The 24,635-nt window shown below is 41.5% G+C and overlaps 2 protein-coding genes and 1 non-coding gene across 12 annotated transcripts in view; 2 read left to right on the top strand and 1 right to left on the bottom strand.

Annotated features, from left to right (window-relative positions):
- The window catches only part of LOC130542884 (collagen alpha-1(III) chain-like), a 63,008-nt gene extending 55,940 nt beyond the window's left edge, over positions 1-7,068 (bottom strand). Inside the window, exons 1-2 of the mRNA XM_057307802.1 lie at positions 6,893-7,068; positions 6,497-6,775 (exon numbers count right to left, since the gene is read on the bottom strand). Of these exons, the coding sequence (XP_057163785.1) occupies positions 6,497-6,775; positions 6,893-7,068 (455 nt within the window). The remainder of the gene's footprint in view (positions 1-6,496; positions 6,776-6,892) is intronic.
- Positions 1-24,635, top strand: part of CYRIB (CYFIP related Rac1 interactor B) — a 142,560-nt gene that overhangs the window by 55,766 nt on the left and 62,159 nt on the right. For 4 of the 10 annotated variants that reach the window (XM_048212474.2, XM_026495408.4, XM_057307728.1 and 1 more), the window contains exon 1: positions 6,739-6,828. The exons of the other annotated variants lie outside the window; for them this stretch is intronic. The gene's annotated coding sequence lies outside the window, so the exon portion shown is untranslated. Of the gene's footprint in view, positions 1-6,738; positions 6,829-24,635 lie in introns of those variants that run through there. 10 annotated transcript variants of the gene reach the window in all.
- On the top strand, positions 12,407-12,594 carry LOC113253106 (small nucleolar RNA SNORA73 family). The gene has a single exon (XR_003315244.1). It is a non-coding gene; the product is annotated as a small nucleolar RNA SNORA73 family (small nucleolar RNA).

Here is a 24,635-nt window from a genome sequence, read left to right as displayed (position 1 = left end):
TGTGAACCACCAGCCTGTCCCTCTAGGGAACAACTACCTCAGGGCAGGGCTGGGGAGGCGAAGCCAAGGCTTGCAGAAAGTCTCTTCCTCTTTTTACATTAAAATCTTGGCAAGAAAACACTCTCTTTATTTCTGTCCCCTGTATCAGCAGCAGATTCTCGAACTGAACTCCGAGGCATCGTCCTGGCTTCATCAGACGTCAGCTTTTCCGGCTGCAAACAATTTTGCTTCTGCAGTTGACGGGGACTCTAATAACTCCAGGTGGTGAATGGGCGGTGGGGAGTAGGGTTCCGTAGAAATACGAGCTCCAAAGCAATACAAACACAGAGGAAAAAATGGGAAGCTTGTCAAGAGGGAAGTGCTGTATTAAAACATGTTACCTTTAATGACTTTGAAGAAACCTCCCCTTCCGCTCCACACTAGGAGATGTGTTACATCCTTTATGGTATAGCGACAGGGCTGAGTGTTACAGAACCTTGCACAGCAGGGCCGCTCAAGTACTTTGATTAAGGAAAGGTGATTAAGATATACCGTGAAATGAAACATAGCAGATTAGTTTAGAATATGAACCATTTTTGTAAAAATATATGCATTATCTTTATATAGATATAGAAAAAACATTTGGAAGGGTATCCACATGGTGGGAGGTTGGATCATAAGTGTTTATATTTTCTTCCTTTTGCTCATCTGTGTTTTCAGATTTTTTCTGCAGTCAACATGTGTTATTCACATAGTTGGGGTGAAAGGAAGGTGTGCGTGGGGGGCTGGGAACCTCCCTTTTTTACCCAATCATTCTGCATACTTATTGAGGGTCTCTGAGGAGCTGGGTGGGCACAGGGACAGGTGTTGGAGTGGGCAAAATAGCCCTTCCCTCTGCCTTCACAGAGCTGGTGTTTTTGTGGAAGGCTTTTAAAAAATAAAGGGGCACCTGGGTGGCTCAGTCAGTTAAGCGTCTGCCTTCAGCTCAGATCATGATCCCGGGGTCCTGGGATCGAGCCCCTGCATCGAGCTCCCTGATCTGTGGGGAGTCTGCTTTTCCCTCTGCCTCTGCCCTTCCTTCCCTCTCACTCTCTCACTCTTTCTCTCAGATAAATAAAATCTTTTAAAAAAAGAATAAAAACATTTTAAAGAAAGAAAATAAAAATATTTACAGGTCGTAATAAGTACTGTGAAGGAAAAAAAAGCCAGTGACCTACAGGAATGATTGACAAGGGGTGGGGGTGGGGTGATGGGGAGGACCACTTTGAGGAGTGACCCTTGAACCGGAAGGCCAAGAAACAGCCACTTGAAGAGGCTGGAAGGCAGTTTGGAGGCACAGGACCAGCTGTGAGAGACTGCCACCTTCCTGCAGGTCACCCAGAGGGCTGGCAAGTGGATGTTGTGGAACTGCCCACTTGTGAGAAATGGTACATTTGGGAACGTGACAGACGCTCATAGACAGAGCCTCTGGGGAAATATGGCCCTAAGGACAACTTTATGACTCCTGGGAGATTGGATAATGTGTTGCTAGATCACAGGAGTGTCAGGACTGTGTTAGGGTTTGCACTGTTGGCCTTGTACTTTGTTGCTTTTGGGTAGGAGCTCTGATGCCATCTTTCATGCTGGACAGGCCTCGAGTGCTGCCCTGGGGATGCCCAGGCCTCCTTCCCCTGCCTTCTTCTGGATTCGTGAAACTCGCCCACTGGATGCTCAGGCATCAGGCAGGACATTGGAGTCTTAGTCCTTAGCCTTCGGACCCCTGGCCGTCCTGGAAATGTTTGGGAGGGTGCCTCTTTCCTCAAGGATTTGGTATTCATTCCTTCCACCAAGAGGAGGAGGGAAGCAGTTGATAGAAGTCCCTGAATGTTAGGTTGAGGACTTATACAGTGATTTTGAGTTAACTATGGTAGCACCATCCAGAGTCCTCTCTAAGAGCAATCTGAGCAATGCAGATCACGAACCCTAATAGTGTTTAGATCCTTTAACCCAGAAACTTCAGTCCAAGGAACTTATGTGGAGGATATATATATATATATTATATATATAATATATAATATATATGTTTATATTTATAAAATATTTTATATATTTACAAATATATATATATATATATTTATTTTATTTATTTTTTTAATGGGGAGAAACCAAGAATACAGCAATATCTGTAACAGCAGTAATAGTCATTAATGACATTGTGCTTTGGGGCTTTGAACATATTTTCCTGTATAGTACTTATGAGAACTTTGCAACATTCCTGTGAATGAGGTTCTTAGGCCAGTTTCCCAGACGGGAGATGAAAGGTTAGTGAGGTCACGTGAGTGGCCCTGGTTCACTCTGGCAGATTCAGGCTCTGACCTCTAGTACATGCATTGTTGCCTGATGGGTTTGCTCAGAAACTCAAGAAAATGATGGAAGTCAAGAAAGCACAGGGAAGGGACCAAAACCGAAAATCATTATTGAACTTAATGCATGCTTTGTTCCATCCCAGGCATTTTGTAAATTTTCGCCAGGTTCATCTTTACAACAGATTTGTGGGGAAACAGGCTCTGAGAGGTTGAGTAACTTGTATAAGGTGTAGAACAGGACTCAGACCCTGGCTTGGCTGAATCCAGAGCTTTGAGGGGCTCTGGGCTCTGCTGTATTGTCCTTGGCTTCATGAGAACGCATTGCCGATGAGTGAATAAATGGTAGGCTGACGTGTTCTTTTCCACAGCTCTGCAGTTCTCCGTGCAGTGCATTTGCCCAATTGTCTCCCACATGAGAGTTGCAGCTTTGCTGGCCCTTGTGGCCACACTTTTCCAACACCCTTCACCTAAAGGCTGTCTTCCCTCGCTCAACCCATCCCTTGCAAAATGCTCAGAACCAAATGAGTCTAGGGTAAACCAGGCACGCAGGGTGTGAACATTTAGTAACTGAAGGAAATGGGGTTATTTCAACATGATGCAATATTCTGCAGCCATTAAAATGATAAATGTGACTGTAGAAATATGAAACGGTATTGGGAAATAGTTGCACGTATCCGACAATAGTTGAAGCAATGTGCATTCACGTGGGTAAAAGTGGGAAGAGGACAGGAATGAAAACTGTGTGAAGGTATTGGGATTGAGTGGTATCACCCTCCGGTGGGTCCGCTAAGCTAGGAATATCAGGGTCATGTCCCATAGCTCCTGCTGCTTCTTCCCCCAGATTCAACTAAAGTTATGAACTCCTGTAGACTCAACATCAGTATCTTTTTTTTTTTTTTTAAGATTGTATTTATTTGACACGGAGAGCACAAGCAGGCCGAATAGCAAGCACAGGGAGAGGGAGAAGCAGGCTCCCTGCCAGGCAAGGAACCCAACGTGGGGCTCGATTCCAGGACCCTGGGATCCTGACCTGAGCCAGAGGCAGTTGTTTAACCAACTGAGCCCCCCAGGTGCCCCTGGACATCAGTATCTTAATTCTGGTGCCCATTCTTGCTCTCCACTGCCAGTTTCCTAAAGCAGGCTCTCATTACCTCTCGCCTGGACTGCACAGCAAATTCAGTGGTCTGCGGGCTCCCATTCTCGTTCCCACTGTAGTCCATATTGGACACTGTCATCAGAGTGATCTTGATATAAAACACATCTGCTTATGTCTCTCCCTTGCTGAGAAGCTTCTATTTACTTGTTATTGCCCTCAGGGGGCAAGTTCAAACTCCACAGCATGGTGGTTGAGAAGATCCTTCACCATCTCACCCAGTCTTCCCTCCAGCATGTCACAAACTCTCCTTCCTTGCTCCTTCTCTTCTCATCCCTTTCCTGATCTCTTCAAGACCAAACCCATCCTCTCTGAAGCCTTCACAGCTGTCCCAGGGATTGTTGGTTCTTCCACTCTCCTAGATTACAACGAATCATGCTGTGCTATAATTGTGAGGTCACAGCTCTTTCACTAAATCCTGAGCCCCTCCAGGACCTAGGCACCTGCCGTTTCTACTGACCTCCACTTTAAACCCTTGGCATGGTGCCAAGGACATAGTAGAGGAGCAGAATTGTGTGTTGATTGAATGCATCAATGATTAAGTGACACAATTTATTCTTTGTAACGTTTTAAAGTTGATTTAGTAATGCAATTTTTAAAGGAAACAGCATTTAAAGAATGCATCAGGAACTTCTGAAATTTACATAAGCAGAGTCAAGTTCTGTAAATGGACAAACTGTGGAGCTGACAGATTGGGTTTGAATCCTGGATCTCATACTGAGCCTTGGTTGCCTCATTTATAAGGTGGACATCATAATAGCACAATATAGGGTGGTTGTAAAAAGCAGCAGAGGAAATGCCAGTAAAGTGTTTAGTACAGTGCCTGGCACATAGGAAGGACTCACAAAGAAAAATGCTAACAAGCCACAGTGATTAAATTGAGAGCCTTGTGCTCTTATGTAAACCTCTTTTTTGCATCCTCCTGCTTGTTTTTTCAATATAAAACTCTGAAAGCTTTGACCTCAGCTGAAATGGGATTAGATTCGTGCAGGATGACGAAGAAAGGCTCGGAGAAGAATAAATTCAGCACTTCTCTTAAGGTCTTGTTTTCTATTCCGGTTTTCAGGATATCCCACATGGGGTAGTGGTTGAGCTTACGTGTGAGTTGTGACACAGGCCAGGAATGGGTCTAGGGCTGACAAGGAGAAAGGTGTCTCCAAAAGGGGCTGATCTTATTTTACGATTCATCAGTGGACTTTTCTTGGCTGGACTGTAAGCTCCCTCAGGCTGGCATCATGTTTATGTTGCTTTCTAGAGATAAAATTAGGACCAGTGGATGAAAATTGTTGGGTATCAGATTTTTGCTCAGTGTAAAAGAAGAGGTTCCTCGCAACGAGAAGAGGCCAACCAGTGCAGTAATGAGTTCCTCATGATGGGAGATATTTGAGCTAAAGTGGATGGGGTTGAGAATACTATGGAAGAGATTTCTGCTTTTCAAATATTGAGGTAGAGGTGTGTGGTTACTCAGAGCACATATTTAAGGGACGGGGAAGGTGTATGAACTCCGTGCCTTTGGTACAAATTGAGGATAGTGGGTTTCTATGGACCAGGGTTATTTAAGGATGGGTATTAGTGTGTCAGAAACACGGACCCAAGTTTTTGGATTGTAAAGACCGTCCTGCCAGCATTAATGTTGGCAAAAAATTGGCTCCCTCAGTTTAATTGAAATTGATGAAGATTATAATAGATACAGTATAGAACCCCGAAATCATCCTAAAGTATGATAATTAGGGCAAAAGTCTGAGGCCTAGGACTCTTGCCTTTAGTGTGAGCCTTGAAAAAGCCATCTAATCTCTCTGACTCTTCTAACACATTTCTATATAGTATGGCTCATACCATGTTGTCTCCATGTAACTCAGGAGGAAGACAAAAGGCTAAATAAGGTAAGGAAGGGTTGCTCTTCTGTATTGGGGCAGGGAGTGATTTCTTGGCCTCATCTGGTAAGGCCTGGATAGTTTCTGGGACTTAACCTATTTGACCAGAACAGGAGTTCATAATCAGGGTTTCATAGGTAAGCTTCCTGGAACCGTAAATCCCCTGATAGTGTATGCAAATGTGTGTGCATTTTTCTGGGGGAGAAAAACCCCCACTTTTGTGAGATTTTCAGTAGGGGTCTTGACCTCAAAATATTCAGAACCATTTACCTCCATGGTAATGATCTGCTCAAACCGAAAATATTCCAGAGAAAGATAACATTGTAATCATTTACACTTTAGTGTTAATGAAAAAATCTGAGAGTTTCATAGCAGGATTTGGATGAACCAGCTAGATGGGATGTTCTGGTTTTGTATGTAAAGGGAGAGCATTTATGTTCAAGGGTGAAGTAGGATTAGGGAAATAAAATGCTGTGCCCTGGGCGACATCCAAGTTCTCCCCCCACCCCCCGACATTTTTGCCCAGGAAGGAACCCTAGAACAAAATCTCATCTATCTGAAAGAGCCATGCGTGGCAAGGTACAAGTCTCAAGTGGCTCCTGATTTCTGTTCTCAGACTGATCATTTAACACCTCCCGAGGGCGTCTCCACGATACCATCACAGGTGATAACGGTGCACCTCTAAGCTCTGGGGAGCCTGTCAGCGCTTCTGCCTTGTTGGGGAGCGTGAGTGAGGTTCAGTACCTGGCGGAGAGGGAAAGGCTTGCACACCAGCCCAGCCATTCCAGGCGTGGAGAGTGGTGGGAGGTGGCAGCTTCGCTGAGTTCAGCACAAAGAGTCCTGATCTGCGAGTTCCAAGTTCCAGTTCCTGCTATTTCCGATCTTGCAGACCTGAGGCAGCTCTCCCCCACCTCTGAACCTCAGTTTTCCTTCTGTAAAATGAGAAGGCTGCAAGACTCGGACCCACCCAGATGCCATCTCCACGCGGAGGTGCTGCCCCTTTAAGGGGGGCGGGGGCGCGGAGGCGGTGGCCGCGCCCCCTTCCTCTCCTCCCTCCAGCGCCTGACCACCTGTCTCCGGCCTCGCCCCGCCCCCTTCAGGAGGGGCGGGGGAAGAGGGGCGGGGAAGGAAGGCCGAGGATTTACCTTGCGGGGCGGGCGCGCGACGCATGCGCACGGCCGGACAGGTCCGCGGCGCCCTCACTTCCTGGCATTCCCCCCTCCCCCTCCTCGCCGTTACCCTGTACATCCGGGTCACTTGCCCTCCCCGCTCGGAGCCGCCGCCGCCGCTGCTGCTGCCGCCGCCTGGCTCGTCGCGGCTCCGCCACAGGGGCAGGTGCGGAGGGGCTCCCGGTCCGGCCGCCGCCGCTGCCCCGCTCCGGGCCCGGGGCTCCCTCTAGCGCCGCTGAGGAGCCGCCGCCGCGGCTCGAGGAGGGCGGAGGAGCGGGGCTGAGAGAGCCCGGAGGCTCGAGCGGAGGGTGAGTGATTTATTTTTACCATTTTCCCCCTTCCCTCACGCCCCTTGCTTTCCTCCCCCTCGACCCCATTTTGGCGGAGAGGCTGGCGCGGTGGGGGCCGCGCCGGCGCGGGGCTTCCTCGGCCCCCGACGGCGTGGGCCCGCCCCGGCGCTGCGGCTGCACCACTGCGGGCGCCCCCCGCCCGCCGGGCGGCGGCGCCCCGGCCCCTTCCTCCGCGGCTCCGGCCCCGCCGGCGCTCATTCATTCGGACCTCCTTTCTTCCTCTCCTTCCTCCCACCCGCATCTCCACGCGCGTGCTCGCCGCGCCCTCCCACCCCCAGAGCCAGCCGCCGCGCGTGATCTCGGGCTCCCCGGCTCTTCCCCTCCCGCGTCGGCGCTCGCCCCCCACCCCTGGCGCCCACCTCCCTTTCCTCCTCGCGGCCGCCTTTCCTCTCTCCCTCCCTTTCTCCCCGGACTCACCCACAGATCCACACCCCCTTTTCCCTCGGACTCCGCCACGCCTCGCCGCGGCAGCCAGCCCTCTTGGTCACCCGCATGGAAGTTGGCGTCTTTATTGCCCCTCTCCGCCCTTCCACCTGCGCGGCCAGGTGTCCAACTTATACATCGCGTTGACCTCTTAAATTGCCAGCATTTAAAGTCCAGATTCTCAGCCCTAGGGTGTGGTCTTAGGGTGTTTCCAAAACACACAATTTCTACTATAATTACCCAAATCTGTGACTGTCAAACTGTTGTGGAAGTGGCAGTGTGTGTGTGTGTGTGTGTGTGTGTGTGTAACTCATGGCTGTTCTAGGCTGTACCAAATATCTTTTTTTTTTTTCCTGGAGGGGTATCTATGATGGATTAATTTTCTCAGAATGTAAAATTTGGCAGAAGATTGTTACTCTTTCTACTCCTCCACCTTCTTCCTCGCTTGGTTCCCTGACTGATTTGCAACATACCTGTTACTACCGTTTGTTGGTGAGACTTTTTCTCCTCTAATTTGTCAACAACAGTTATCGAGTGTCCGCTGGTGTGCGGAATACTGATGAAATGCCTGAATTCTTGCAGTACCACAAAGTGCCCTTCTGGATAAGACAAAGATTTTTGGAATTTGTTGACACTTTTTTCCCCCTCCTGCAAATTTACTGAGTTTGCCATCATTTTACTCCGTAATCTTTATGTGGAAAATGTGTATCAGTCAATTTTGTGTTCTTAACAGTCTTTCAGTTTGGCAGACTGACATTCCAGAGGAGTGTTTTATATAGCTGAAGGAATTTCAGTCACTTGGGTCTTTGGGGGACTTATTGCAAATCATTTTAGACAAATGTACCTCAAGAAAAACACCCTGATCCTTTTAATTCTTTAATTGTATTTAAGAATAGAAACAGAAGCTTTGTGTCTAGAGCACTTTGATAATTGGGGCTTATTTAATAACCCCTTTGTAAAGTGTTGTAATTGGCTAAAACTGCCTGTTCAGCATTCATAAAATGAAATGATAGGCCCCCCCCTTTTTTCTCGTGAGGGTCATAGTCTGTAATAATGAAGTCAAAGGAAGGTTTTTAGTCCTGCAGTATACCTACTTGGATATCAGTATGATGTAGTTGCTATCAACGTTAATATCAATATTTTCTAATAGCGTTTCTGGGGAGCTAGGTATTAAAAAGGCACTTGGCCATTTCTTCTCTTTTAGGTTTTAGATAACCACTCTAGCAGTAAGATTTCTTAACTCATAGATAGGATTGCCTTTCTTTGGCAGAGCAGTTTTGTTAGATAACATATTTTTCAATTCCTTAAAACTTTTAACAGTTACATAGTTGCTCCAGAGGAAGCTCTTAGATCCATAGTATAAACTCTAGATCATTTGATAATTGAATAGAGGCTAGATTTTTCCCTCCTATGAAACTGGTTCATCAAAGGGAGACATGATTAGTAAATTGATTTTAGTTGCCCCAGCAAAAATGTAATTTCAGATTCTAAGATTAAGCGGATGTAGTTTATTTCTGATAGATTACAGGTGATATTTTACATAATCGGACTTAAAATTTTCCGTTTCTCTGAATTTTCCCCAAAAATGGGTTTAAAAATGCGTTACATAGTGTCGCTCTTCAGATTATTGAACTCATATTTGGAATGGTCATTTACCATAGTAAGTAATTGATTGTGGATATAGAGGGATGCTTATCTCATTTTACTCCTGGTTTCCTTGGGGAAAATTCTGGACTGTCGCTTATATGAGGTTACTTAAATCATTAAGTATTGATGCACTTAACTGGGCCTATAATTTGCTCTTTCACTGTTTAAGGAAAACAAAATTATAATATTTGGAAATATTTAATTATATTGTTACTGACATTATTTTTGGTCTCACCTTTTCTTTTACAGCACCAGAATTTAGTCTGGTGCACAGTGGATACTCAGATGTTTTGAGTAATTGAAAGAATAGTAAGGTCAAAGAGTTTTTGACTATAGCATCATTTTGTAATTATGTGGCAAAAGTTTGGGGAAAATGTTGATTGCTCTAAGCAGTTTTTTCAAGTTAGTATATTTTGAGGATTGCTATATTTGATTATTTAAACTGCTTTGAAATTTGGGGGGAGAAAGTACAATAGACCTGTTATTTTGTGTTATGTTTTATTTAGTCCATTGAGTGGATTTGTTCACTTAGAATGGATATTTGATGTCTTCTCAGTATCGATGAGCAACAGTCAATTCAGGTGCACTCAAAGTCACCATAAAAATTCTTAGCTGCGTAAGCTTATCCTATATTATGATCAGTTCACTAAAATGCGGTTAATTTTTCAAGAGATATTTTTTCAGGTGTCAGAAATGGAAGGTATCCTCAGTAATGTGACAGTGGTTATGTAATATTTTTTTTAAAGATCTTATTTATTTTAGAGAGAGATTGAGAGAAGGAGTGAGGAGGGGCAGAGGGAGAAGCAGACTTCCTGCAGAGCAGGGAGCCTGACGCTGGACTCCATCCTAGGGTCCTGGGATCATGACCTGAGGCATATGCTTCACTGACTGAGCCACCCAGGCACCTCAGTGGATGTAATATTTCAGTGGTGGTGTAATGATAATGTTAATAATAAGTAGCACTTAGTGTTTTACTACTTGCCAGGTTGAGTTCTAAGAAATTCAGTCTTTACAACAACCTTGTTAGAGGTAGGTGTCGGTATTCCCATGTCACAAACTAGGAAATTGAAGTTAAGTAATAACTGAAGTGACCCAGCTACTAAGTGATAGAACTTGGTCTTGGCTCTTTAATTATTATGCTGTGGTAGTGAACACCTGTACGCCAAGTTCTTTATATACATTTAGATAGTTTTATGACAACTCTGCATGGGATAGGTTAATTCCTAGTTTAACTCCTAATTAACTTGAGGAATGTCAGGCTCAGAGAGCTTGGGTTGCTTGTCCAAGTATGCTCCTAAGTAGGGTGAGGAAGGTTGGCATAAACCCAGATTTCTGTGATTTGTAGTCTTTACTAAAATTCTATTTCAAAGTACTAATTTGAGGTCCTGTATTTTATATTATATATTTAGAAGGCATACTTAGAACAGCCAATCTAAAAACTTTTTCAGCTGACACACAGGATGGAAAATGTTCGCTTCTTCTCTACTCTCTTGTGAGCATATACAGGATTATAATTTCCTGCTTACTAGCTGTAGCTTCACCCTTTTCCCGCTCATGTAAGTATATTGGAATGCAAATGAGTGACATTTGTAAAACTTTTTAACAAGGAAATCATTCTTAGAATGTTGATTCTTTAAAAACACACATTTCTTGTGACACATCCTGTGTCCTGATAGTGGTACCATTGGTGAGAATGGCTTTTTTTCAAAGATGTTGGGTGATTTTTGTTTAGGTAGAAGACCTAATGCAAAGATATATTTTTGTAGCTATTTATTTTAAAAAGATGATGTTCAGTGGTACTATTGTATGCAACACTGTGAAGTTTTCAATCCTGTACAGTTATATTCTGCCATGGGAGTAATTTCTACTTGATATATTCTAATTGGTGCAATATGTCAGGTACTGTATTATAAATCTAAACTGATACAGACGCTCTTCACTGTGCTTAGAATATTTCTTCCAATCATAAATTGGCATGTTCTCAGATAATTCAAGTTACACTGAATACTAATGCAGGTCAAACAATGTTAGGACATACTTGCTATGAAAAAAGTTATGACATATTCCCAGGTATTATTATTTGGGGATTATTTATGCCGTTTCTCTGTTCTTTTTGAGAGTAATAGAGAGTTGAAGGCACTAATTTAAATAATGCGTGATTTACTAGGTCTTGAAATGGACGTTTACAGTTTGCTGTTGTACTCTTATTGAGAGATTCTATTCATTGTAAAATTTTAGTATGTATGGACAAGAACATTGCACTTAAGCCCTGATTTGCTTTTGTCTGATAGTGTGAAGATCTCAGATTACCTATGAAATGCAAAAAATAATGTCTCTGCTATGTGCCTCACAATTTTTATGAAATTTTTATATTAATTTCAATGCAGTGTGGTAGGGAAGGCAAAATATCATTTTTTTAAAATTAATGCAATTCTTTTTTTGGGAGGGGGGGGACACAGGAAGAGGGAGAGAGAATCTCAAGCAGACTCCCCACCAACTTGAGATTCTCTCTCCTTCTTCCCCCCACTTGCTGTCTCTCTCAAATAAATCTTTAAAAAAAAATAAAAAGCTTGTTTTTGCTAATATATTTTTTGACAACTAGCATATACTTGGTATATGATTGTTATTATTCCCCCCAATAGTTAATGAACAAATGAGCAGGCTTATAATAACAGTGAATAAAATATTAGTGGTTCCTTCTTAGAGTAGAAGAGAGAGAAAAATAGTGTGAATTCAGTGCTACCTATTCCATAGGTACCTAATCTTAGGAGTCAGGGTAAAAGGCCATGTTGTAATGCCGTTTAAACTAAAACCTGAGGAGTGGACAAGTAGTCAATCAGGCAAAAGGGAGAATGCAGGGGCATAAGATGAGGGGGAGGCAAAAGCTTTGGGATCAGAGAGGTCAGGTACATTTTAGAAACAATATTCGTTCTGTAAAGGAGATGTGGGAAAGAGATACACAATAAGTAAACCAGAAGCCTGGCTGCATGAGTCTTGTTAACAAGTTCAGGTCAGTTTGGACAGAAGGCTATGGGGAAACCATTATAGGATTTTAAGGGAGGAGAGAGTGAAATACTAGCTTGTTCTGACAGCTTTTGGAGAATGGACTGAAGGAGAAGTAAGATTCAATACAAGTAGGCAAGTTAAGAGGCTATTGTTGCTAAAGTCCAGGAAAGAATTGATAGCTATCAGTATTTGAATACTGACAATGGAGGAATAGTATTAAATCCATAAGATTTGATGATTTACTGGATCCAGGCTCTGTAGAGCCTATAATTTTGCTTCTGGTGGTAGAGTAGGGGATAAATTTTCCCCAGAGGTCCTGTTACTACTTTTTCATGTAAAGTTGAGACGCTGCTGGGGCTAAGACAAAGCCAGATGTGTTCTCAAATATGTATTTTCAGTTGACTCTCTTCATTGTTAATTATGGAGTTGACTGACTCATCCTAAAGTAGGCCTATCAGACCAAACGTGGACACTCCTGGGAGGTCACTCTCCCTGGGCTCTGTCCAGGTGGCATAGGGGAGCGTAGGGTTCTGCCGCTTGATGTACAGTCCATTTCCATCACGCCTTGAGTCTGTGCCTGCGTATTCCTACAGATTCTCGGAGTCCTGTGGACAATGACAGAGGAGACAAACCATGCGGGAAACAGGTCTCTAAGCACCCCCTGTCTGGATCTAGGTTGATTGGAAATGAAAGAAAAATCTGCTTTTATCAGCTGCTGTTCTGCTGGATTAAGCTCTTACCTGCCTTCTTTTGCAGCGATTGCTCAGGATTCCAAATAATTTGATTTAGGGAGAGAAGAGCCTTGCCTAACATTGGCAGTTGACACTTTATGGGTCCTTTATTTGGCAGACAGAATTGGTAAAGTAAATGGGAAATGTTGTTTTTGTAAGATAAGCCTGGAGGTTTGGAAGCTGGGGCACATTTGACCCCCTTTTAAAAACTGCCCTTTAGAGTAAATCAAGGGGGGACAGCAGGTTAGAAAACCAAAATAGGAATATCAGCCTGGGGACTCAGGAGGCCTCCATGAGTCAGGCATTCAGTTTCCACAGAGCCCAGTAGCATGCTAACAATCACTTTAGATAAGGAGCATGCCTGCTGGTTGTGTCGGGGAGGCAAAGAGTTCCGAACCCTCAGGGGCACCTGCAGGTGGAGACTGCCTGCCTCCCTCTGTCAGAAGCTCTAATCAATAAAATCATAAGTCACAGAGACTTGTAACCAAAAAACGGTCATTAGGGTTTTGGGGCCCCAGAGGTACTAGTATTTTTCTACATGCGTCCCTTCCTGATTGGAAGACTCCCCTCTGGCACTTACAGGGTGGGGAAGTACAACCATGTAACATACCAACTCCTACTATACATTGGGATATAGAGGCAACAACAGAACATCAAACTGGCCCAGAGTACTGTCCTTTAGTCGCATTCATTTTTCTTCCCCTCTGTAAATCCTGCCCAAACCCTATTAATTGAATCTGGGTGTTCCCTCCTTTCATGGGACTGGGTAGGGTGGTGATGACATGGGTGCCTATATCTAAAAGAACCTTAAAGCTTTGAGCCCCTCTCTAAAGTTCCCTAGGCAGCCTATTGGCCCTATGGCCTTTGTCCTTCTTAGGAATCAGAGAGACCTCAACCCCATCCTTTATCATTTTTTCCTGTAAAGCAGAAGAGTTTTGGGGGTAGGAGTAGAGCAGAGTGGTGATGGGAGTACCGAGGGAGAGAGCACCTGTACTAGCAATCAAAACTTTGTATTCCCTTTTGGTCATTTCCTCATAGTTCAGTCAAAGGAACTTCTAATAATTTTGGTCCAAATAAACTTCATTTTGGCAGCAAGGCCATCATTACTTAAATAATCGATTTTAGTTTTGGGGATTCCGAGGCTCAGCAGTCACAGCCACATTGCCTTTCACCTAGAGACACAGGGCTGTTGCCCCGTTGTCTTGGCATATACCTTCCCCTGCCAGCCCAGAGGAGAATGAACAACTACAAAGTCAGCATTTGGGTGGCTGATTTCAATTCCATTTCTTCACTGCTCAGTTTTTTTTTTTTTTTAAAGATTTTATTTATTTATTCGACAGAGATAGAGACAGCCAGTGAGAGAGGGAACACAAGCAGGGGGAGTGGGAGAGGAAGAAGCAGGCTCATAGCAGAGGAGCCTGATGTGGGGCTCGATCCCACAACGCCGGGATCACGCCCTGAGCCGAAGGCAGACCTTAACCGCTGTGCCACCCAGGCGCCCCCTCACTGCTCAGTTTCTAAACATTAATCCAACTCCTGTTCATTAACAGGTAGGGCGGTAGGGATCCATATTCTCACCACCTCCCCACCTACCGTCAGGACCACTCTCAGATCCTAGGGTGTCTGCCCATTTCCTAGACCTCTGCTCTTGGGGCCTTTATCCTCTGTCTTCCAGAAAGTCATGGATGGCTCTGTCAGCATCCCATCCTTACTGCCAAAACTGTCCAGAACCACAATGGTCTGAGATCTTACCCTACTTGCAAGCTTGTAAGTTACCATGCCACCTTATCATGGATGCTTGTAGAAAACATGAGACTCCTGTGTAAGAGATGAAGGACAGTATTACTCTCACTAATAGCAGTAGCCAGAGCATCAGCATTTGAGATGTATTTTCTCCAAGGTAAGTTGGTATCTGATAACAGTTACTCAAAAAGTAATGACTGACATGTCCAGACATCTTTTGATTTGAAAAAATCATACATGGTTTTTTAAGAATTTCAGGGACATTATATTAAAGTGAGGTATGGGAAAACCACCTTGGGTTGCAAGGTATGAGATTACTTTGCTTTTGTTTATGTCATACAACGATTCTCTATTTAAAATTCTGGAAAATTCTAACAAAACAATATAAGCACCTTTTTAATGAGGTTTCTTTTCCTTTAGATCTTGGGACAGTATAGATTTAGGGGCTAGCATAGGGATGCCTAGGTGGCTCAGTCAGTTAAGCATCCTTTGAGTTCAGGTCATGATCCCAACGTCCTGGAATCGAGTCCCACATCATTCTCCTTGCTCAGCAGGGATCCTGCCTCTCCCTTTGCCTGCTGCTCCCCCTGCTTGTGCACACGCACTCTCTCTCTCTCTGACAAATAAATAAAATCTTTAAAAAAACAAAAGAGGGGCTAGCATAGTTGGAGGAAGGTTAAACTTGGAATTTTTCATTTTATTAAAGGGGGTTGGGCTTCATTTTCTCAATCAGCGTTTTCTAACTCCTGTCCAGTTATTTTCTGTAAACAAACGTAAGAAATATTATTTCAAAATTTAACTTTATTTGCTGAAAATTGTTACATTTAAACTTGTTTTGACTTAAATATTTAATATGTTCTGGTATTACATAAATTTACCAAGTTGTTTTCTAAAGTACAGAAAAGTCAGCTTCATTTATTCTGTTCATTTGGGTTAAAATGTACGTGAATGTACAGAGCTGGAAATGTAAAGAAATCTTCTAGCTATGGTGGCGCCACTTCTAAGTCACCAGTGGATGAAAGCTTGATGTCTGAGAATCAAGGGCTAAAGCATTTTGGAAATACTCTTTGATAATTGGGACTTCCTATATTAAAATGTGAATATAGTTAAACCAAAGCTTTTCCTCTTTATTTATAGAACACTATGTTGAAGCAATAGTCAAAATATGTAGCCTGGGGTTGGCAACCCTTTGGAATGGGTGTGCCAGAGTTCCATTAGAGTGTGTGTCATGGTGACAACTGGCCAGTGTTCTGTCTTTGGTATGTGTCACTGACCCCTTCTTAGTAGTCTGTTAGCATATTAAAAGTTCATTGAAGAACTTCGTTTTAGCTGATTTTCAGTGTTCTTATCAGCAACTTTTAAAAATCACGTATATTTTATTAAAATCAAATTTAATTTTTTAAACCATTCTCAGTTTACCTAGTTTGGGTAGGTAGATAGCCTATGATTTTAAATAATTAAAAAATATTTAAACATTTCAAATTTTCCTAGTTGAGGTGTACAGGCAAAACTTTAGTGAAATCCTTTCCCTCTCCGATCCTTTCTAGGGTCTTGTTTGGGTCTCACAAATAAGAGATGAGTGAGCTTTTTTTTTTTTTTAAGTATAACTGGCTTACAGTGTTACAGGGAACTGTCTTCAAGTCATAAAGTAGGGCTAAACAGGTGCTGTGAGACAGTTTATCCCAGGCAGTTATAAGTCACATGATTTGCAAATATTTTCTCCCAGTCTTTGCCCTGTCTTGTTATTTTCTTAATGGTATCTTTTGAGGTGCAAGGGTTTTGAACTTTGATAGAGTCTAGTTTATCTTTTTCTTTTCTTTTAAGAGTCATGCTTTTGGTGCTGTGTCCATGAAGTCTTAGTCCAACCCAGGGCCATGAGATTTATGCCTGCGTTTTCTTCTAAATATTTTATATTTTATCATTTTAGTTCTTATGTTTGGGTCTATGATCCATTTTTAATTAACTTTTTAAAAAAAAGATTTTATTTATTTATTGAGAGAGAGCATGTGAGTGGAGGGAGGGGCAGAGGGAGAGGGGGAAAGAATCCTAAGCAGACTCTGCCAAGCACAGAGCCTGCCACGGGCTCGATCTCATGACCCTGTGATCCTAGCTGAATCGAAGAGTCAGACACTCAACTGACTGAGCCGCCTAGGCACCCCTAATTAACTTTAAATATAGCGTGAGGTGAATTTTTTAAGTTCATCTTTTTGTTATGTAGATACCAGTTGTCTCAGTGCCATCTGTTGAAAAGACTGTTCTTTTCCCCCACTGAATTGCCGTGGTATCTTTGTTGATAATCAGTTGACCCTAGGTATATGGTTTTATTTCTGGACTCTCTTTTCTCTTATTGGTCTACATGTCTGTCCTTCTGCCAGTACCACATGTCTTAATGACTATAGCTTGTCATGCCGTATTTTAATAGCACAAATAGCATTCTGTTTTTGTAAAAGTATATGCTCATTTATTTAAAAAAATGAAACAAAATGAAAAAGTAAAAGAAGAAAGCAAAAATCACCGTCGAAGTAGTCAGTGTTCTGGTGACCATCTCTCCAGATGTCTCCGCACATACATGCATGTTGTGTGAATGCACACATATCCTCCAGAGTTTATACATAAAGACACATCAGTATTTACCCCACGCTCATTGTTCTTGTGTACTTTTTGAGTGAATACATTTATTGTCAACTTTAAGAGAGAACTGATTATTTTCCTTTCTTCAGGCACTTCTATAATTCTTTGAGTTTTTACTGACACATACTTCTGAGAAGAGCAAAGATTCTTTGGGCTAAGAACAGAGTGCTTTTTTTCTTGTAGCATGTTAATTGGAATTTATTTCTCACTTCATTTGCTGAAAGATGACTTTAAAACAGTTTTTTTTAATGTGTGCTCTGTGAGTGGATGGCAGATTATGTGTGGAACATTAACAAAATTAATCCCCAAATCCAGTTTTAAACATTTAAAGTTTCCACAAATCTGCTCTTGAGCATTAGATTAACTTTTTGGCAGTTGTGATTACAGTAAATATTAATGCGTGGTGATAGCGTTTTATTTGCAGTCACATGAGGACTGATCCTTGCCGCAAGTTTGTTTTTGCCACATTAATATGCTCTTTTGCATTTTGTGGATTCAGCCTGTCTGTAATCCTGACAAAGTTCCATCCTGTGATACTTTCAGTAATCATTGTGGAACTGTGACCAAACCCTGAAACACTTTCTCATCTTGAGTGTAGGTCAGATCCCATGGTCAGAAACTCCCCTGACAGTTAACATGCTTCTTGCAGTATGATTTTTATGTGATGAATACAGGGCTTAAAGTTATATTTAGAGATGTAACATGTACAGGAGACTGTATAGATTTTGCTTAATTTTAAAAGATTGAAGTTTAATCTCTGGCAGTGGGAAGCCATTAAAGGTTTTGAGTTTGGGGCGTGACAATGCAACAAGTTTCAGAAAGCCACCTTTACATTGGGTTAGTGGAAGTTCGGTGTTTGAAAAAGGCATGCTGAAATTCTGTGGGAAACTGGATTGCTCGATGAAATTATATAAATGAGGTGTTTTTGTACAAGATTTTAAAAAGAAAACTTAAGAAATTATCGAATGACAAATGCACTCTTTACAGAAAGGAAAGCAGCATGCTAAATTGTTAACTGTGGCTAACTATGTGGTGGGATTATGGATGTTTCTAGCTACTTTTTGTGGAAAATTTAGTGAAGTGCTAAATATATCATGTAATAAGATGTTAAAATGGAACTCTTTCATTCTGGGTTTGGCCCTAAGTTGAGAGGTGCACATTTCTAAAGAGAATTATAAGCATACCATGCAGGTCTTGCAAAATAAAGAGCCAGAAAATGAATTTGTGTCCTCTAAATACCTACCCCATCTGTTGGTATAAAGAATCAGGGAGCTGGAAATTAGAATAGTTTTTGAACTGAGTTGTTGGAAATTGGAAAAGTGTTTTTAAACCAAGTTGTTAGTGTGCTCGGAGTGTCTCCTAACCTCCCCCCTCCCTTCTTGGTGTGCTCCCCCTCAAGTACAGGAGCTTTCTGGTGGTGATGTGGAGAGCTGAATATGTAACTTGTGTAGTTTAGGGGGACAGTGGATTGGTGTCTATCTCAGTGTGCCTGAGTGTAAGAGAAGCTGTCTGCTCTGGCAGCACAGCAAAGCCTGTGTGGGTGGACTGCCCATCCTCCCTAAGTTCTCAAGGGGTACATGTTTCCCATAGACAGGATGAGGGCCACTAGTGAGAGGAAGCTCATAGGATCAGGGTAGTATGAGGCAGAGGGGGAGGAAGAAATGGCTGGATTCCCACAGGAGATGCATTATCTTGCATCAAGAAATTGTGGAGAGAGATCCCCAGTGCCGGAGTGGGTGAGAGCTTCCAAGGAACTCCAGAAAGCATTCCCTGACAGATCAATTTTAAATACTTCTTGAGCTGAGAGTGCCCATGCCCTCTTCTGATGACACTTAACTGCTACACCCAGGGTTAGTAAGCTGGGGAATCGGTACAGCACTGTGCTACAGCTAGCGGGTTGCAGGCAGAACTGGGACGCGGGAAGAAGCGTAGTGATGGATGACAAATTTTGACAATTATACTAAACTGGTTCCTAAATTCTGACAGTTTTTATAACTTGAAAATGACCAAAGTCATAGGCTTACCTAAATAAAAGTTCAGGGACGTTGAACTGTCACCACAGAATAACTTTAAAGGACAGTGGTAGATAAAACATTGCTTTATGGTTACATCCCACAGATTTTGCTTGTTCAGGGTCATGGTTACAATTGTTTTTCTAATAAGAAAACTGTCAATGAAAAGAATTTTTACAAGGAGGTGCCCATGGAGGCATTTTGTTATAGATAAAATATAGTCATCATCTTTGGGACCAGTGAGATCTGTGCTTCAGTCAGATCAGCCCTTATTAACACTGACATGAGGTAAGTAAACCAATTTATGAGGTTCATTTTCCTCATTTACTTTTTACGGAAAGGGTAACATCATCTGTTTTGCAGTGTTTTATGAAAAAATTATGGTCTATAGCAAAATGTGTCGTACACAGTAGGTATTCACAAATATTAATAACCCTCTTCCTTCCTTATAGCAAATGCTTTCTAAAGTTTTAAATGTTATTACTCTCCTTAATATATGATTTGCTTCTTCTAAATATATTCCTTAAAAAAACCAGATGGATTAGGGGATTGAGTATGACTATAGCATACTACCTGGGATATAAAAAATGCTGGTTTTTAGTATAGCTAAAAATTCTGCTTTTGATTTGAAATGTGAAATATTTTCAGAAAGAATGAAAAGTAATTTCACTTATGTGTTGTTTTTTAGTGAGGAAACATATGAGTGAGGAGTCTAAAGAAAAGGTAGGCCCAGGTGGAGAATCTTTTCATTACTGTTCTTGGAACAGTTTAGAATATATAAAACAAAAAGGAAGACATCTTTTTATAGAGAGAACAGTTTGTAAAAATCAGTATCATTTTTGTGTCCTTTTTTCCTCAAATTGTGTTTCATTTTTCTTTTTCTGGGAAGTTTTTAAATTCTTTATTAGACTGATATATTTTAAAGTGATCTTATTAGTATTTTGTCTTCTTTCTGAATGTTCTCTTACACTTTTTTTAATGTTCTTATTTATACTTTGAAACTTAAAATTTTAGTAATATAGGTACCTCTTAAAAGTCTCAAAAAACTGACTTATTTAATCTTTAATTTCAGAGTATCTTTACTGTTCATACTCTGAACTTAACACAGTTTTACTTATTTGTAGGAATGACTTTAAATTAGGAAGGGAGTTATAGTTAGCTTTCTATATGAGTCCAGAATATTCTTTATAATTCATTCAAGGGTCTTCGGTTAAAAGTTGCAGAAATTTACTAGATAATTTGAATGGAAAGGGAATTTATTGGCATGATGGCAGGTAGCTCCCAGAATTGGTGGTGGAAAGATTAGGAATTCAGGTTCAAAAAGTGAGCAGTAACCACAGGAGGGCGAGAAGCAGATTATGTTACAGTAACGGTCCCATTAGGACACTGTGGCACTCACTGGTCCTGTGAATGATTTCTCAAGTATCCTAGGTCTTTGGGCCATTCTCTCAAGATAGGAAGTCGTGGGAGTAGAGCGGCAGTATTTGTGGGCTGACCTTCCCTGACCTCCACACTTTTGCTCCATTGACCCTTCATATCTTCATTTGGAAGCCTTGGCCTGGCAAATTTAACATGACCAAAACAATTCCTAGTTTGGAGAAGTTTTAATTTGTTGATTTGCTTTCTATTCTTGTGTTTATACTGTTTGGAGAATAAAACATTCAAATACACTGTTTAGAGCATGTAGCACAAAATTGTATGTATGTGTGTTGACATTGATTTCAGGAAATGACAGTCCCTTCTTATTACCAGAAGGCAACATGAAGCAATATACATATATACATATGCCAAAATCTGCAAATACTGAATGTTTTCCACTTGATTATCTCTGTACAACCTCTAAAATTTAAGAGAAACAGTTCCACTAAAGGATTACCAGCTCTTGGGGTGCCTGGGTGGCTCAATCAGTGAAGTTTCTGCCTTCGGCTCAGGTCATGATCCCAGGGTCCTGGGGTCAAGCCCCACATTGGGCTGCTTTTCCCTTTCACTCTTCCACTCCCCCTGCTTGTGCTCTTGTGTGTGTGTGTGTGTGTGTGTGTGTGTGTGTAATAAATAAATAAAATCTTTTTCTTTAAAACAAAGGATTACCAGCTTTTTTGAGAAATAAAGTTAACCTATATGGTGTGATGCTTTTGTAGTTGTGTGTATTGTTTTATTTGTTAAACCCATTAGGTAACCTGTGGCTATCAGTGGACATTTCATTCTTAGGAGGAAAGCCTGTAAGACATGTAAGGTCGTTTTTAAAAAGAGAAGAGAGCCTCCCTTCCACCCCCCTACCTCTGCCTTCATTCCAGGAACTGTAGCGTGTTGAGCTATTTGTTTTAAAGATAGAGCTTTAACACATACATAGGTAGTCTTGGATCATTAAAGAGTTAGACTAGTACATGTCCTTTTTTGAAAATGTCTTCCTGTCATCTGGTTTATAAATTCAGACTTGAGTAGTCAAAATCTGGAATTATCTAAACTTCAGTAAGTAGAAATAAAAGAAGAGCAGACAGATTAAGGTTCAGACATGCATGGAAGATAGAATAGTAGTTGTTAAAAAATTATCGCGTGTGTGTGTGTGTTTTGTGTTTAGTCACACTGAAAAATCTTACCCATTGTTTGTGAAGTTCTTGATGTTGCCTCAGTCTCGGTTTAGCAAGGCCTTTTTCTTAGGACTTCAGTGTTAATTATGAACCCCTTGTTAACAGTCAGCACTTAAAATGTCTCTTAGGAGGAAAGAATATTCCCCTTTTCCAGGTTAGTGGATATGCTCATTTTATCCCCCCAAAAAGTTTACTTAATTTAAAGCTTACTGAATTTAAAAAATGTTTTTGAAAGTTGTTAGTGGTGGTAGTTTTTTTTTAAATATACCAGGCTGACTCAAATATCGTTGCTTTCTCTGAGACTGTCCTCTAGGTACAGTTCAATTACTCCCCTGTTTTCCCATTGCAGTTTATCCAAAGAATGTCAGTTCTTTAGTATTTTACCTACTGCATCGTAGTATTTATATATTTGTTTGTTTATTGAGAGAGAACTCGTGCATGGACACGGGGAGGGGCGGGCAGAGGGAGAGAGAATCTTAAGTGGGGCTTAATCTCACAATGCTTGAGATCATGACCTGAGCCAAAATCAAGAGGTGGAGGCTTAACTGACTGAGGCACCCAGGTGCCCCACTGTAATAATTTTTAACATGTGTTCTTACAGACTCTTAGCTTCTGGAGGGCAGGTCTTGTTTTACTCGGCATTTTGTACTCTGCATTGCATAACATCTCTGGCCTGTTGGAGGTCTTCTAATCTTTATAGAACTGCCATTAGGAAGCAGTTCACATTTAAGATTGTGGCGGAGCATTTTTAATAGTCTTTTAAAATATTTGATTGCTACCAAGACAGATACCTGTGCAGTAATATCACATATCAGATGTACAGTATTGCCCCAGAGATACTAGATCTCCAGAGATCAGTTATCTGTATTTGTTACTGTTATTTTGTCAGCCTGGAAAAATCATCTATAAAACCGTGGTGGACACATTAGTGTATTTAAAGTCTCTTTATCACTTTAATTTTTAATAGGAGGAATTGTACATTTTTCTAAAATTTTGTCAGTTATTTGCTACCTGTATATCGATCATTCCTTATTGCTCATTTTTCCCAAACAAATCCTTTTTGCAGGATGGCCAGTCTTATGGGACCATAACTCTGAACTAGTTGTATTTATGCCAGGCTGCTTACATCACTAAATCACTCATCCACTCATTCAGCATATGCACACTGGAGGCTACAATGTTTCAAGCATTGTGCTTATAGTTCAGGGGCTATAATAACAATGAACAGGCTGTGATAACTGCTTTCAGTCCTAGGAAAGAGCCAGACATTTTGATGAGTGAAATGATGTGTCATGGGGCCCATTTGAAGATACTTAACCCAAACTTGGAATACACTCTTCTTTCACACTGTCCTGTTCTCTAAATTTCTATTATAATTGTAGTCCTTAATGATAGTGTAGTGTGGACAGAATTATTATGGACTTTTTACTTTTTATACGTGCAAGTATTATTTCCATAGAAAGTCATTAACCTCTTTCAGGGTAAAGATTGTCTTATTTCTTTGTATCATAAGCACTGCTGGAGATATAAACAGTTTTAATAATACTTGTGGAATTGACAAACAAACTTTGTAATATTCTGATGTTGGGCCCTTAGAACTATAGGGAAGATAGGAACAGCACCTGTGAGAGGGAGTAAGTTTGGCCTGATGTGATGGGTAAGAACTGGGAAAAGAGCCAGACAGTGTAATAGGTGCCTCTCACTCTGAGTCTCTCAATCTTAGGGGGATAGGAATTATCTTCCTTTCTACAGATGAAGAAATTGAAGCTTTGAGAAACTTAAGGTTCTTGCTCAGAGTTTACACACCGATGGACTCTCTATCAAAACACATTATATGTGGATGCATATTTTTGCTAGGAAGGTGATTAAATATTTGTTTGGTCATGACAACCCAGGCACAGAGCTTCTCTCTGAAACTCACAGGCCGAATGTGGATCAGGTCTGTAATGCTGCTCCTGCTTGACATCATGCTGTGGTATCCTGAACTAAATGCTGCACTGGCCTATGTTATTTGTGAACACAGATTGCCTTTATTTATTTATTTATTTATTTATTTATTTATTTATTTATAGATATTTTATTTATTTATTTATTTGACAGAGATAGAGACAGCCAGTGAGAGAGGGAACACAAGCAGGGGGAGTGGGAGAGGAAGAAGCAGGCTCCCAGCGGAGGAGCCTGATGTGGGACTTGATCCCATAACGCTGGGATCACGCCCTGAGCCGAAGGCAGACGCTTAACCGCTGTGCCACCCAGGCACCCCCACAGATTGCCTTTAAACCAGCCAGATTTGCAAATTACTTCTCTAATTTTTAATGATACATTAAGAATTAAGAAATTTAAGAGTGGGATGCGAGTATTTGCTTTTATTAGTGGTTCCTAGTTTTCTTGTGTATATGTTGGTTTTTCATTCTAGCATATAGAATAGGCTTTAAAAAAATTGTATAGATGACTCAAGATACAGCTATCTGTCTTTTGAAATTTGTGGTGTGCAATTCAGACACAGAACGAGAAAATGTTCGGGCACCTGGATGGCTCAGTTGGTTAAGCATCAACTCCTGATTCAGTTCAGGGTCATGAGATCCCTCTGAGTCTGAGCCCAGCAAGTCTCCATACTCAGCAGGGAGTCTGCTTAAGATTTTCTCTCTGCGTCTCCCACACTCCCTGCTGTATATGCATTCTTTCTCTTTAAAAAAAAAAATGAGAATATGTTGTACTTACAACATGTTGTGAGATCATTATCTCTGTTTTAGTACTTTAGTTATTGCTACTAAACACTTATGTTACGTATTTCCCCAATAGAAAAAAAAAGGCTGTGGCAAATTAAAATGTAAAAACTTAGCTTTGGGACTTCGTATTTCTCAACCTTGAACTTGTCTGTGTTTCTATTACTATCAGGTGTAATTCAGAGGTATTCTGCAAAGTGTCACGATTGTAGAAAAGGACATTAGTGGATGGACATTGTATTCTTTGCTTTCAAAAGA

Source organism: Ursus arctos, unplaced genomic scaffold (genome assembly GCF_023065955.2).
Source record: "Ursus arctos isolate Adak ecotype North America unplaced genomic scaffold, UrsArc2.0 scaffold_6, whole genome shotgun sequence".
Lineage (NCBI taxonomy): Eukaryota > Metazoa > Chordata > Mammalia > Carnivora > Ursidae > Ursus > Ursus arctos.
This window is presented reverse-complemented; position numbering and strand designations above follow the sequence as displayed.